Source organism: Stigmatopora argus, chromosome 11 (genome assembly GCF_051989625.1).
Source record: "Stigmatopora argus isolate UIUO_Sarg chromosome 11, RoL_Sarg_1.0, whole genome shotgun sequence".
In the NCBI taxonomy this organism is placed as follows: domain Eukaryota; kingdom Metazoa; phylum Chordata; class Actinopteri; order Syngnathiformes; family Syngnathidae; genus Stigmatopora; species Stigmatopora argus.
Window position 1 is genome coordinate 9,295,784 of NC_135397.1, and position 14,318 is coordinate 9,310,101.

Here is a 14,318-nt window from a genome sequence, read left to right on the forward strand (position 1 = left end):
TAGCGTGTTTTTTTTTCAATCATGATGTACAAAATTCTATTTTTGAGTTATTACTAAATCCTCCCAGCTGTTCCTGCAGGAACCCACAGTTTCAGTCCGCACCAGCCAAATGTATGATCCGGGTGGGGTGGGATGGGCTGGGGGTACTTTTAACAGACTCAATGGCGCCAGGTCTTCACACACTCACAGGATATGTAAAGACTTCAATAACGAGCCATTAACCTCCAATCATGTGGATCGATCGGGCGTTAACAAGCCTCTCTACATATGCAAATGATGGCGTCGAGCCACTTCTTATAAAGTGCGCTCCCGCCTGACCCACCGCATTCTTCTTCCGCTGTCACTTACATGGACACGACAAGTCACAACAAGCCAGGGAACATGGTGAAGTACTTTTCTGTGGACTGGCTGGCCCGGAGCCACCATGACGACCGGCCGGAGGATAAAGAGGGTGTGCCCGCCTGCAGGCCGCACATCCCGTGCATGGTGCAGCCCAGCCCACCAGTTTACGGCAAGACTTACGTGCAGCCCAAAGCAAAATCATTTAAACCGACGGAGACATCGCCCTCGCATTTAACAGGCAGCTCGTCACCGAGTAAGTATTCCCCTGCCTTTTTAATCGGCGTCTGCCATTGACGGCGGTAGGCGTCCAATCCATTTGATCAGCAGCGCATTCTGGCAATCTCTCCATGTTCAAATGGATTGGACGTCTACAAGTGATGCACCTCGATTGGACGTCTGTCATCGTTAAAGAAATGACTTTACAAGAGTTAACATGGAATTAAATTCAGTTTCAGAAACGAGCGGCTACTCTTCTGGCTACGATAGTGAAGCGGCTTCCTCTGAGTGTCTTTCTGTGGGTGAGACCAGTGAAGCGGAGAAAGAGTGCTCCCAGCTGCGGAGGGTGCGCACCAAATTCACCCCCGAGCAGATCAGCAAACTGGTGAAGATATTCGACAAGCACAAGTATTTGGATGCTGGCGAGAGGGTGAAGACTGCGCGCAAATTGGGACTCACTGAAACTCAGGTAAAAGCACAACCCCAAACGTTCTTTGGATGGAATCATTGCACTTTTATTTTGCTTTAGACATGAATCTATTATATATTCCTTCAGGTCAGGACCTGGTTCCAGAACCGGAGAATGAAGCTCAAAAGGGAGGTGCAGGACCTCACGCCCCAAGTGCAACCGGTCATGTTCCAACATCTCCACCCTATTCAATACCACGCCATGGCTGGGCAACAAGCTCACTACCCCCCAGCCGGAGCAGCCTTTTACCCCGTGCCCATGCAGCAGATGGCCCCTCGCCCTGTGTTGCTCCCCAACCCACATTTCTACTGAGAGACGTATTAAAAAGAGACTTCTCACTCGAACACTTAATAACAAGTGCAATTTGGAGCTGCTTTCGAGTCTTTCTTTGGTTCGTTTTATTTGATGCAAGAATTGTATATAAAGCCTAAAAATAAATTGTATTTATCAGCTGAATAAAGTTTATCTTTTTAATGCAACTATTACTGCTCGTTGTGTGGGAAGTTCAAAGAATAAGCGTGTGCGGGCGTGCGTGCACGTGTGCGTGCGCGTGTGTGTGTGTGCATGTGTGTTGGCCGTTGTTATTGTGAAGAGATTAATCCCATTTATCACTACTTCAATTCCAACAAAAATAATACAACAGTTATCAGAATGTTTTAAGAATGTATGTATGCATGAACAGACAGGAACGAAATGCCTACACTTCCACGTCCATGAATCTTTTTCAGGCTCCCAAATGCAAGCACACACACCCACCCTCACCCCAGCCCCCAGTTTGCATTTCAAACGCCACCTAATGGGGCAGATCATGGTCAACAAATAGTTGTAATTAAGCCGCGCATTGATGAGTTTACAAGTACCGCAGGGGCCCTCCGGCATGGCTCCTGATAGTCTGAGTTTTTGTATGATACTAATTTTAATCTCTGGTTGATGTCTCCAGGTCAAATTTAGATTGTGTTTTGTGATTTCTGAAGCTTGAGAAACTCAATGTGTTCCATAAAATATCTGAAAAGTAGCACATATTTGAAGTCTCTTAACAACAAATGAGATTAATAAGATTGAATATTTCATGTACACTGAATACAGTTTAAAAGAGGGCTGCGTCCAAAACAGGTCAGCCCTGCAGCAAATATCACAGATAAAGTCGACAAAGATGAATCAAGGATAAATCCCGAATATAATACTTCGGTACTTATTATACTTAAATAAAGAAAATGTTTGATTTTTTAAAAATTAAAATACACATTTGAATTCGTACAACATGCAGGGGTTGTTGGTTTCCGACGCAATAAACTTGGTCAGGAGATGACACGTTAGTGCTTGCCTTGTCTACTTGCATTCAATCACATTACACCGTGATAGCTGCAGACTTGCTGACGCCAGTTAGTCTACAAGAAAAAGGCATAAGCTCTCCTTTAAACTCATTTATAACCATCAAGTTTCTATCCGAAACCTTTGCATATGCAAATCGAAGTGTGTCCCTCCTCAATAGATTCACCAGGAAAGACGCCCCAAAGTTTCAGCACCACGTCATTAGAGGACAGTTCCTAGAAACAGCAGCGCTTTCTATTGACTAATCTTTTGACATACAATCAAAAACAAAGAAAATGTTTTGCACTCAATTATTTAGACCAAAGAAATCAATATCGAGAATGTCGATTTCTCACCTTAATGCTTTATAATGCTTGCAATTTCTGAAGGCATAGTATTTTTTTACTGCTGACAAATACTGACCAATGTTGGTTATTTTCAAACAAACCAGCTATTGTGCCAAAAACTAAGTGTGTTGCTGACCACATTTTCTTTAGGAATTATTTCAGACAAGGGATTAAGCACTTGTGTGTGTCTTATTTTTAAATAGAATACGAGGTTATTTTTGATCCAATCAGAAGGTACTTCCCCTGGTTGCTGCAGGCAAATATTTTCATTTGGCGTCTGGTGGCATGGTGGCTCCTTGCTTCTGGGTCATTTACATCTTCAACGACACATCAAAGCAGAAGTAAGTGCCACATCATTGATATCCATTGAGCTCTTTTGTCTCCTCCGTCGAACAATTCACACATAGATGAAAGCCACTCAAGGAAGGCGCCCTCATGTCTGACAAAGGTGTGTATTGCCTCACGTTTCAAGTCATTAAGCAGCACTAGCTAAATGGGTGACTGATTGAGTCACCCTGTCATAAAGTTTCCCGTCAAGTACTCACTGTTTGAATTTAGGATACCACATAGGAAACGCTGCAACCTGCTGGTTGAGTGAGTGTCAGTGCAGGTCATCATCTGACCTCATCCACAATGTACTATCCACTGACTCAAATTAAACATTTAAATTGTATATTGTTAGTGTGAGTATGTTGGTTATTACAAAAAAATAGTATAATTTTATTATCTATCAGTTAAATTAACCTGAAGAATGTTTTCTTCTATCCCAGCAGCTGGGCTTGTTCGCAGATCTAACGGCCACACCAGCATCAATAAATGCTGTATTTTAAGGGGGGAAAGCCACAGTAAGTGAATGACAATGAGCTACATACTCCCTGATCCTTTTCAATCAGGTGTGTTGAAGGTGAGGAGGTGCTAACTGTTGCAGCTGGATGGCAGCAGACAGACTGGAGCCAAAACTGGGTGTCACACGGTGAACAAAGTTTAAATGCAAGTTATGTGAGACGAGTCTCCAAACTGTCCCTTGCCTGTCATCTGATTATAACTGTGATAGGATTAAGATACTTTACGAAAGCAGGAAAAGAAAGGATTTCTGTAGATAGAGAACCTTCAGATTTAGACAAAAATAAGAATTATTCTGTGTTTCGGTGCAGTTACAGTAATCATTAATAGTACAGTAATCTGAGTAATTCAATGATATTCAATGGGAGATTATGAAGCTGTGTACAGTTGTGAATGTATATTTTTCTACGTATGTATAGCTATGCCAGAGCAATAATATATGCTTGTGTTAAAAAAACATGGGCGATACTTCGACATAGGTGAAATGTGACAAAGTTTTGTATTATTTTATCCCACTTCTAATTTTCAGGTTTAGCCAAAGAGATAATAAAGTATAATTATGTGATTAACAAAATAAATTGCCTACTCTCTATGATGGATGTACATTATTTTAAATATGAATGTAATACAGCGTACCATTTGTTCATGAAAGCATTTGTATTTCATTTAATTCATTCTTTGTGTGAAACTTGAAACGGAACAAGGTAAAGTCTACATTGTTATTTATACTGAACCAGCTTTAGACCAAAAAGATAAGAAATCCAATATATCATATAGTTTCATTATAAATGAAATACTTCTCATTTGATTTGGGGGGTTTAATGTGTATTTTACACTTATAAAACGTATACTACAATTCACAAAAATAAAAATTCTAATAAAAAAAGCTAAAAAAAACCCTCAAAGGACTATTTCAAAGTTTATATTTAGTAGTGCATTGTTGCATTGTGATAATCTTTTTTTCATGTAAAACAAAGCATTTTATCAAACAATACTTTGTCACATATGTATTTAACAGTTGTGAAGATTTGTATTTTAATTTTAATTTACTATGGTATATAGTACTAGTAAGTTAAAATTCTTGAATTTAGCTAATCCACCATATCAAATATCAATAATTGTGATGGTTTTTTTTAAATGAAAAATGCAATTGGTCTGATGCATGGGATCTTTATTCAAAACTGCAAACAAACAAATGAAGTATATATAATTGGGACGGACACACCAGCTACTTGCTAACATCCAATCAAAAGTGTCACAATCTATGAAAATGTAATCAATGAGCAACATCACAAACTTCACATGTGTACATTACTTAAAACATGAGCGTTCTACAACCATGTGTAAACCTAGATTCCAGCTGTCATGACGAGAAGAAGGGTGGAATACCTCTGCAGCCCCATTTTCCCATGCCCTATGCCTCTTTAAAGCAACTTCTCAAAGAGGTATATGCATAGGAAAAAGGAAAAGCGAGTGCAAAAACCTCCCAGAGCTGCTCCAGCTTGCTTGCCACTGAAGGGAAAAAAAGAAAATAATAGACAAAGCTGTTAGAATATTCTTTCTCTGACGAAAGGCAAGGCTGATTCAAATAAAATCAGACTTGATTTTTTCTTCTTTTTTGAAAGCATCCTATAATCTCTGAAGTATGAAGAGAACTTACCTAGGAGAGTGCCGGTTGAGTCTAGTGGGGCTTCACAGCCTGTTGGGCATTTATCCCTCCTCTGGGACCTTGAAGATGCTTGAGCAAAAGCCTTGCTCCGTCAGCATTAACCCTCCCTTAGTTTCAAGTCACAGATACATCTGTGGTGAGAAAAAAACAAAGATTGTCTATTGTCTATTGTCACAGTTGCAACTTCCTATCTTGCAGATGGTGTCCACGTCAGAGGTAAACCGTGGAAGAAGAACACCTTGTTCTTTCTACTTGCACACTTTCTTATCAGTTCAGGGTTTTTAGTTTCCCCGGAGAGTAGGAGACAGGCCTCCACACTTTTCAAGGTCTCTCGACGCAGTCTCTCGGGCTGTGCTTGTGGGACGCACATCAATGCCACGACATGTCAAAGCCAGAGCAGGCAGGTAAAACTGTGCTCACTATGAATTTATGACATGGTGATAGAGGTTGACCCATCTCAATGTAAAGTTAAATTTAACCCTAACTGATACACAAAGTGCACAGTTCAAATATTGACTTTTACTAAAGCTAAGCCTAATATATACAACAACTCAGATTAATACACTGTTTGTAGATCTTCATAAGATTCAAGATGGTATTGAGGTTGGCAAACACTTGCATGCAAAATTAGATCAAATATTTACACAACTGCACAACCCTGCTTCATGTCCTTTGTGCTTCTCGAGGTCTCATGAGCTGGAATGTGTTTGGCTTGCATGTACTGATGCTATCTGATAAAATATGAGCTCTAGCTTTTACAGCTCATGTTCAACATGTACTCTCCTCTTGCTCGCATTTGCTTATTATCTGGAAAATGACAATATACATCAAAATATGGTCACATTTTCACCGTGTTCCATGATGAATGTTTCTTTTCAAAAGGCCGCATGTTAACATGCTGCGTTTTGCATATTTTTCAAAGTACTTTTGGTGAATTTGAAAGAAGCAAACGTACCTTACTCAGTCAAAACGAGACATGAAAGCTTAGCTGTTCATCAGCGGTAGAGTAAGATCACTTACTTCACTTCAAAGGCTTGTCGAGGTAGCTTGCAGTTGACACATTGATGGGATTGGAGTTTATCCCCTCAGCTGCAGTGAAACAGACTTAGGGAACCGTCTTATGGCACTAAACTGTTTTTGGTTGATATGTGCCAATCTTATGTTTTATGTAATAATTTGACTTCAGTGTAATGCTGCTGTGAAACTAAAAACTTACCAACATATCCTATTGGAAATTAAATGTTACGTGCAGTACAGCAATACACTACTTCGATCCAATGTAAGGTTAAAAATGGACACACTACGACTGGTCGTCATGCTAAACAATATAGTAGATGAACATTCATACTCACACATAGTTATGAGGTGAATGGCCTTTCAATGTTTTCAAATTGATTAGTCTGCCTCAATATAACATTAGTCTTTAGATCAAGGGTGTCAGACTCGGGTTGGTTTGCAGGCCGCTTTAACGTCAACTTGATCTCACGTGGGATGGACCATTTTAGATATAATATTTAGTTATTTTTATAAATGGATTAAAATAACTGGATTAAAAGCCCTGAATATTCAGTTTTTTTATAGATCTAAAACAATGTTTATTTTAGCTTTTTTTTAAATATAATTTTAGATTTTACAAAATGATTTTTGAACTAAAAACACAGAAAAAAATGATTAAAAAATTACAATTATTGATTTTAAAGGGGGAAAATCAGGAAATTTAATACACAAGATGATGTGGTGGGCCAGATTTGGCCCCCGGGCCGCCACTTTGGCACATGTGCTTTAGATGATAAGAATGTCATCACTTTTAGCATGACTTTTTGTTACTGCTTTTACAAAGAAACTAAAATTGGGGTATACAGTTCATTTAAAAATGTTCTGTATATTTGTATGGTCTATTTCCTGAGCTTGATGCTTGATGAATTTGTTGGAGCAGATGAGTAATGCTTGAAGTTTTATTGAAATTCCTAACCGACAACTCATAATGTTAACCGCATTTTTCAGGGTTGCAAGTTTGTCATAGCTCAGTAAAGTTTGTCTTTTTAGAATCTTTTATTGCACACGTACTTAGTTCTTTCTCTTTATTCCTTCCTCAATGCTCATTGTATATTTAGTAGTTGGTGATCAATAAGGCCATAATGTTACAAGAACCCGGCTGACCTCATTTGAGGGGCTTTGCCACTGCGTTTTCTGGTTTTCAAGAGGATGCCGGGATTCCTGGGGCTGAAAGTGTGTATGATTGTGTGCATTGTGTATAAAACCAAGCAGATGGTTAATTTGATGCTGACTGAGCTCTGCAATTTTAAACACAGATTAAAAAGAAAAAAAAAGAGTAAATGAATTAGCCACCCATCGGTGCTGTGATTCTTTCCCCTAACTCTCACTCAGTCTCGGGTGTAGTCCGCCTTTCACAAGAGACACAAGAGATCGTCTCCAGCCCCCCGTAACCCTGACAATTGATTGAATAAATAAGAATTAAGCAAGTGAGGTCACTGTTAATATTATATTTGTTTTTAAATTCATCCTCTTCTTCCGTATTTATTATTAATTAGCCTATCAACTTCCTTAATGAACTTTTTTTTTTATTAGTTCGAGAACGTTGACCTCTGGCCACCTGCGTACACGAGTAAAAGGTTTTTCCATGACAATACAACATTAACAGGAATTTTGTGCTATGAGGATAAATGCTACAAAATAAAACAACACAGAATGTTTAATTTTGTGTCTGGTTCAAAGACAATCACCTGAAGCAATGTTATCCCAGGCTCCCCAAACAATAGCAAATCTAATCAGGATTGTAAAGCAATGTCTACAAAGAAACATTATCTGAGCTTGCCACAGAGTAGCAGAGCGCTAACATGGCTGATGTGTCAAAGCTCTAGGCATTAATACTAGTTTTAAAAATGCTTGTAGCTCAAATTTAACTGCACATTACCAATAATGTCGAAATTCAAATTCTCCGAAGAAAATTCATGAGGACTATTGTAACCTCAGTGAGACAAGTCAGGTGATCAAAAGCTATTTCCTGTGATGATGGCTCTTTTTTCTGTCTGTTTCAACATGTTTCTCCCTCTCGTTACACTCCTCAGGGCAACTACAATGACAGTCATTGTCAAAAGACATATCAATTCGGCATCCCTCCTCTCGGTGCTAGCAGATTACCACTTCAAAAAGAGTCTCCAGGTACCCCCAACCGGGTGGGCCCACGATGTTGTCTGTCTCCAACTCTCCTGTAATGTCTTCTTGGCAATGCAGATGAGTCTTTAGTCTCCCATGAGCACCTTTGTTCTCCATATTAAAAACAAAACTCTCTCCAGCAGAATAATCAAGGATGCATTTTGAATTTGCAGGAGCGGGGTGACAGCATAATGTTGGCTAGATGAAAATATTAACGCTGAATATTGTTTTTTTTTCTTTCTCACTCAAGTTTTTGTTTGCTTGAGTTTTGTATGACTCTTTTTTTATCTGTACAGTATCGGCAACGGCCTGCTGTCAGAATTAGTATCGGGACCCAAAAATGTTTATTAGTCGCTTCCTAATAAGGAATTATATCTTGTTTTAAATCATTTAGGACTCCATTACAGTATGTATATGTCAAAAAAATTAAAAACAAATGACTATTTTAATATCCTAATATTATAATTTAAATCCTGATAATATAAGAATGTTTGACTTAATTCTCGTACTGTTAGGACTTTAAACTCGTAATAATGTCTGTTAAACTTAGGATGCATAACTTCATTCTTGTAATATTGTGACTTTAATCTCTCAATATTTTTTTATTATTGTCATAGTCCTATTTCCCTCTCTACTGCTGTGTTGTATTGTGTTGTGGAAGGTTCCAGCCCCGACAACAGAAGTCACATGAACAATTCAAAATATTTGATTGGCTGCTTCCTTGTCATCTGTGAAATCTGTCGCAGAAAGACTCCAAGTCAGCCATCTTCTCTGCAACCTGGAAATTCAATGCAGGATATCAAGGGTTGCGACCTTTGTGGTCAAACTGGCGCCATGACATCTCGCTTGACTAGTTTCGTCGGTCGCAAGGCCACCTGTCCCCCTTCCACGTGCGAATACAGTGACTTTGTATGAGAATGTGACACGACAAGAAAATAAAAGCAGCTGGTTTGACTGCGACAGCAAATGCATGATTAAACGTAGGCATGGGAAAGGGAGGCTGTGAGCCACTGGCATTGTGCAGCGGGGGCTCTGACCTCCAGCAGAAAACACACACATACCCTTTATTTAATCGCAAATCCTTCGCCACAATGATAAGAGTCAAATTAAAGGACCTCCCTTTCTACTAGCGGTGGGAATTCAGAGATAAGGTGGGCAGCAGGGTGGCTTCCAGGCGTCCTCCAGAGAACAGGGAGTACTCCCCCCCCCTTGATACTGTAGCACAGAAGGGAATGAAGGTTGTAGATATCTGCACATTCACAGATTAATGAAGAATTTTTGCGGTGCATCATTGTCATGGCTTTTAGCAAACACTTATGCACTTTATGTCACAACCTTGTGGAGAATAAGTCGGCACAATATCTTCATAACAACGTGAAGCCCTGGATAATCATCCGTGGGGCCATGTATAATAGGTGTGGAAAATGCCTGCAAGTTGACATTATATTTTCTTTTTTCTTGCATTTCTATGAAGGAGTGAAAACACGTGTCAACATCGCTAAATAAGAACACACCACAACATTTACGGAAAAATGTGTGAGCAGCATCAACAGAACATTTCACTTGATGCACAAAGTGAAATAATTCGCAGTTAGGAATGACACTATCCAAATAGGGGGAAAATGTCTAAAATAGCATCATACTGACAATGTGCATCCCTCATCTAACTAAATGAGGTCAGGACCACATTTGAACTACCTCCAAATACTTTTCACACGCACTATGTATTTTGGAATGCATGTGCTTAAAAGGGCTTTTGACAAAATGGCCAATGTTTGATATGTGGGATGTTGCAAGGACGGAGAATAAATGAAAGGTGAGTTGTCATGACAGCTGGCCTGTTATGTTGTAAACTAAGCCAATGGGGAAGATACTGTACAGTAGGTCTGTGGGGAGGAAGTAGTACATGGATGCACCCCGTGTCTCCTTAATCATTAGATAAGCTATCTTCGGAGGAGGCCAGGGGTTACTTTGTTGCCAGATACATGTACAAATCTCTACATGCCTATACATACAGTACACACAAATCCCTCTTCAAGTACTGGTAATAACAGACGTGAAGAAAAATGTTTCCCCTCTACTGTCCTTCAGTTTCTGTTCCGTTATTAATGTTTTAATCAATGTGTTCATCCATCCATCCTGTTATCATTCTACGTACCACTTGGGATCACAGATGAGGTGGAACCTATCCCATCTGACTTTAACCTTAATCTATTCTAAGTGTTAAAGAAACATGTGAGGCAATTACAAGAAATTAATTTATTGGATGCCGTTGACAGTAATAGACGTCCAATCCCTTTGAACTGGAAATAACTGAACTGTCATTCGCAACTCTCCTTCCCAGTTGAAAGGGTTTGGAGAACTACTAGTGACAAACTCATTTCAAATTCATCAGAAGGAAAAAAAGGCATTTGATTGGACGTCTGTCATTTTCAAGAGCATCATAAAATAATTTTAACATGACATGTACACACACACACACACACACACACACAGGAGAGCAAATACTGCTGATTTCTCATATTTCTTGGTCAAGTTTTTTTCCTCCCTTTTCACAGAGTCAGCTTGTCAGTGTTTCAACGTCAAGGAGGGCTGAGGATCAAAGAGCAGGCAGGCCAATGCTGGCAGTTGAAATGAAATAAATTCAGGGCCAAGGGGATGTGGCTTTTCAAAACAGTTGACATGTTGATTGTTTGCTTAAAATAAAACCTGTGTTTGCCAGACACAATATTTAGTAATAGCACAAAGGACAACCAATACAAGCAGTTAAGTAATGCCTGCTCTAGGTTTGATCACATTCACAGTTATGTGCAGATTTTACAAGTGAAACACACGAATGCATTTATAGTAGTGTGCATCAAAAGCCCTGTATACTTTTAAAACAAGCGGTTTTGAGACATTCAATGAGTCTCCACAGATTTGAGAGAAAGGTGGATTTATAAATAGCAGCAAATGGGTTCGATGTCAAATTTGAATGAGCATACTCGCTTGGCTCTGCGAAAGCTTCTGCTTGAGTTTGTCGTTTGCGCAATCAGCCACTACTTCATGTCGTTGCAAATTGAAAAAGCTGTAATGGGATATCATTCCTTCTAACAACAACCCATCATTATTTGTGTGTGTGTGTGTGTGTTTGTGTGTGTGTTTGTGTGTGTGTTTGTGTGTGTGTTTGTGTGTGTGTGTGTGTTGTGTGTGTGTGTGTGTGTGTGTGTGTGTGTGTGTGTGTGTGTGTGTGTGTGTGTGTGTGTGTGTGTGTGTGTGTGTGTGTGTGTGTGTGTGTGTGTGTGAGTGATTGCACACCATTTTTAATCGAAATGATTGATTCGGTAAATATTCACGGGCAAAGAAAAATTGGATTATTGAATAATATAGTTATTTTAAACTGTATATTAATGCCAAATGTGGAATAGAAAAGAATAGATTATACATACAAATCAAGATGATTTCAAGTCACAGGCACTTTAAACAAAATATGCATCTAATAAAGTTTTTTTGTTTGGTACAGATAGTACGGTATTTTGTGCCATTACGTTGTGCAGGCGTAACTAATGTTTTGATATGCCTAGATAACTGTTTTATTGGATCGACTCAGCAACACGCCATATAAAAATGAAAAATAAAAGACTTTATTAACAAGGACGAGAACTAGAACCTCTTATCTATAACAGCTGCATTTTGAGATAAAGAAAAGGGTAACTTTTCTCATTTCATGCTGCCTCGTAAAGACGCAATTCAAGAAAACTGAATATGAATGATTATGAACTCGATATCATCGTATCATCTCTTTCCCATTTAGAATGTACTTGAAAATGTCTTCTTTTGCTTCATTGAGAACATAATTCTCTCTCTTGATTTTTATTTGGAAATCTTAGGTTTGCATTACCAGAGACGTGAAGGGTTTCACACTGTGAATTTTAACTCCTTCAGTGCAGGCAGAGGGCAGTCAGTGTGCATAGTGATAATAAGAATAGAATATACTTAATTACAAGAAGCTAAATGCCAACTTTCAGAATTGTGTTTTGTCACGGGATGTCGTAAAGTGAATAAGATTGTTTATTATGTGCGAGACTGCTCTCCACTTATTCATGGCCATTTGGTGAATGGATTAACACACCTCAAATGGCTACTTGTTTTGTGGTTGACTTCAGGGAGTATAAACTGATGTTATCATTTCCAGTAAAATCCCTTTTCAACACAACTGTATCTGTCTGTTCTTTTGGAGAAAAAAACATAAAAGGGCCTAATGAAGCGAAGCAATAGCCGTCTGAGTCGAGCGCTTCTTTTGTTATGAGAAAATAAATGTTGTTAGGCTTAGAAACATTCACTAAATGGATGAGCTGTTATAATAAGATCTATACGTGGCGATGGATGGCTTTATCCGCCTGACTACCAGGAAAAAAATGTTGTCGAATCACATTTGACATTCCCCAATCTATGTGAAGTAATTGGAATACTGCAAAAGAAATTTGGTATCATTGAAAAGCTCTGAATGTCCTCTATAGTGCACAAAAGAAGTTAATGCGATTAGATGCACCAGGTGGGAGATATTTAGGTTTACAAATGTCCTCTAAAGAGGACACATTTCAACTACTGGTAGTCAGGAGGATATAAAATATGAACCTCTCTCGCTAAAAGGGGAGCCAAGCAGCTATGAAAAAAAGTCTAGAATGAACAAAAGATGTGCCAAGAAATATCCAACACGAGTCATAATCCCATTTGACAGGAAAAAGTGATGCAAAAAGACTGACAGAGCTGAAGTGAGACATTCTCGCTTTCACAAGCTCCCTCTTGCCCCTTTCTGTAACGTCTGCAAATAGCAAAATGTGACATTGGCCTCCTGTGGGCCAGGGTTGCTATAAATGGGATCTTCGCTGCCACGGCTGTTCACTCAGACGTTTGTTGTTGTTTGGCTGTGGAGGAATCAGAGCTGGGATTCTGGGCTTTACTCTACACCCATAGGAAGTTGGATTTCATATTCCACCGTGAAAAGCTTTCTGTCACACTAGCACTTGATTTGAATAGATATAAACTGCCGGGGAGGCTTGAGGTATAAAGGAGGCTGGGAAAGGGAAGTGACTGAGGCCTTAAGAACAGGCAGCATGTCTAGTTGCTTGTGCAAGGGGATTTTACTCTATGAATAAGACAGTTTACAGTGATGTGTGGGCTTCCACCAAAGCTGAGATTCGAGCCAAAAGAAAAGTAATCTTCTCATTTGAACTGGGAAGGATGGCAATGAATAACCAAATGAACAGACATTTGTTCATTCGCTGCCAACCTCCCAAATTGATTGGAATGTCTAGCAAGTCTATGTAGATACAATCCCCAAAGGAATCAATATATTTATATGAATTCACATTAAAAATATCTAGAAATTGCTCCTGTTGTCACAAAAAAAACAACAACAACACTGGACTTACCTCTACAATGTCAATATTTCTTAAATCAATTACGCGGAATAGCCACTAGATTTTCCTATACCAGTATACCAGAGTGTTGTAATAAATCACACAACACGAGCATATGGTTCATGAATAAATCTAACAGTTGACTCACTGGTTTGCCATTAATGGTGACACACGTCCAATCCATTTAAACTTGGCGGGTTAGCAGTGAATGATCATGTTTCAGCGCAGTTGACAGTGATCGACGTCCACTCCTTTTGGCGGGTCCTCACGTCAAACGGTTTGAAAATACTATTTCATCAATTAATTAGTAATTGCTAAATATCGTTATATTATTATTGTGACATAAAATGTGCCAGATGTTGATAAAAAATTAATGCACAGCCTGAGTTCACACAAAATTTTCTCCAATTTAATTCTATATGTATAAAAGTAACTAGCACTGTATAACAGCACCTGAGATTAAAAAAACAAAAGAAAACCACTGGCATGCAGAAGTGGTGTAACATTCTGTGTAACATTCTGCTACCCCAATCGTGCATATC

At 39.0% G+C, this 14,318-nt stretch overlaps 1 protein-coding gene and 1 long non-coding RNA gene across 2 annotated transcripts; one reads left to right on the top strand and one right to left on the bottom strand.

Annotated features, from left to right (window-relative positions):
• Window positions 1-198: 198 nt before the first annotated feature.
• On the top strand, window positions 199-1,506 carry LOC144084767 (homeobox protein vent1-like). The gene is made up of 3 exons (XM_077613496.1): window positions 199-595; window positions 792-1,027; window positions 1,115-1,506. Exons 1-3 carry the CDS (start codon window positions 349-351, stop codon window positions 1,337-1,339), a joined length of 708 nt encoding a protein of 235 aa, XP_077469622.1. The 5' UTR covers window positions 199-348; the 3' UTR covers window positions 1,340-1,506.
• A 3,176-nt stretch (window positions 1,507-4,682) lies between these two features.
• Window positions 4,683-5,511, bottom strand: LOC144084784 (uncharacterized). The gene is made up of 2 exons (XR_013303911.1): window positions 5,189-5,511; window positions 4,683-5,040 (listed from the first exon to the last, which is right to left on the bottom strand). It is a non-coding gene; the product is annotated as an uncharacterized LOC144084784 (long non-coding RNA).
• Between the last annotated feature and the right edge of the window lie 8,807 nt (window positions 5,512-14,318).

Coding starts and splice junctions, on each gene's coding strand:
- LOC144084767 (XM_077613496.1), top strand. CDS start 349: ATGGACACGACAAGTCACAACAAGCCAGGGAACATGGTGAAGTACTTT. Junction 596..791: donor AACAGGCAGCTCGTCACCGA/GTAAGTATTCCC, acceptor AATTAAATTCAG/TTTCAGAAACGAGCGGCTAC. Junction 1,028..1,114: donor TGGGACTCACTGAAACTCAG/GTAAAAGCACAA, acceptor ATATTCCTTCAG/GTCAGGACCTGGTTCCAGAA.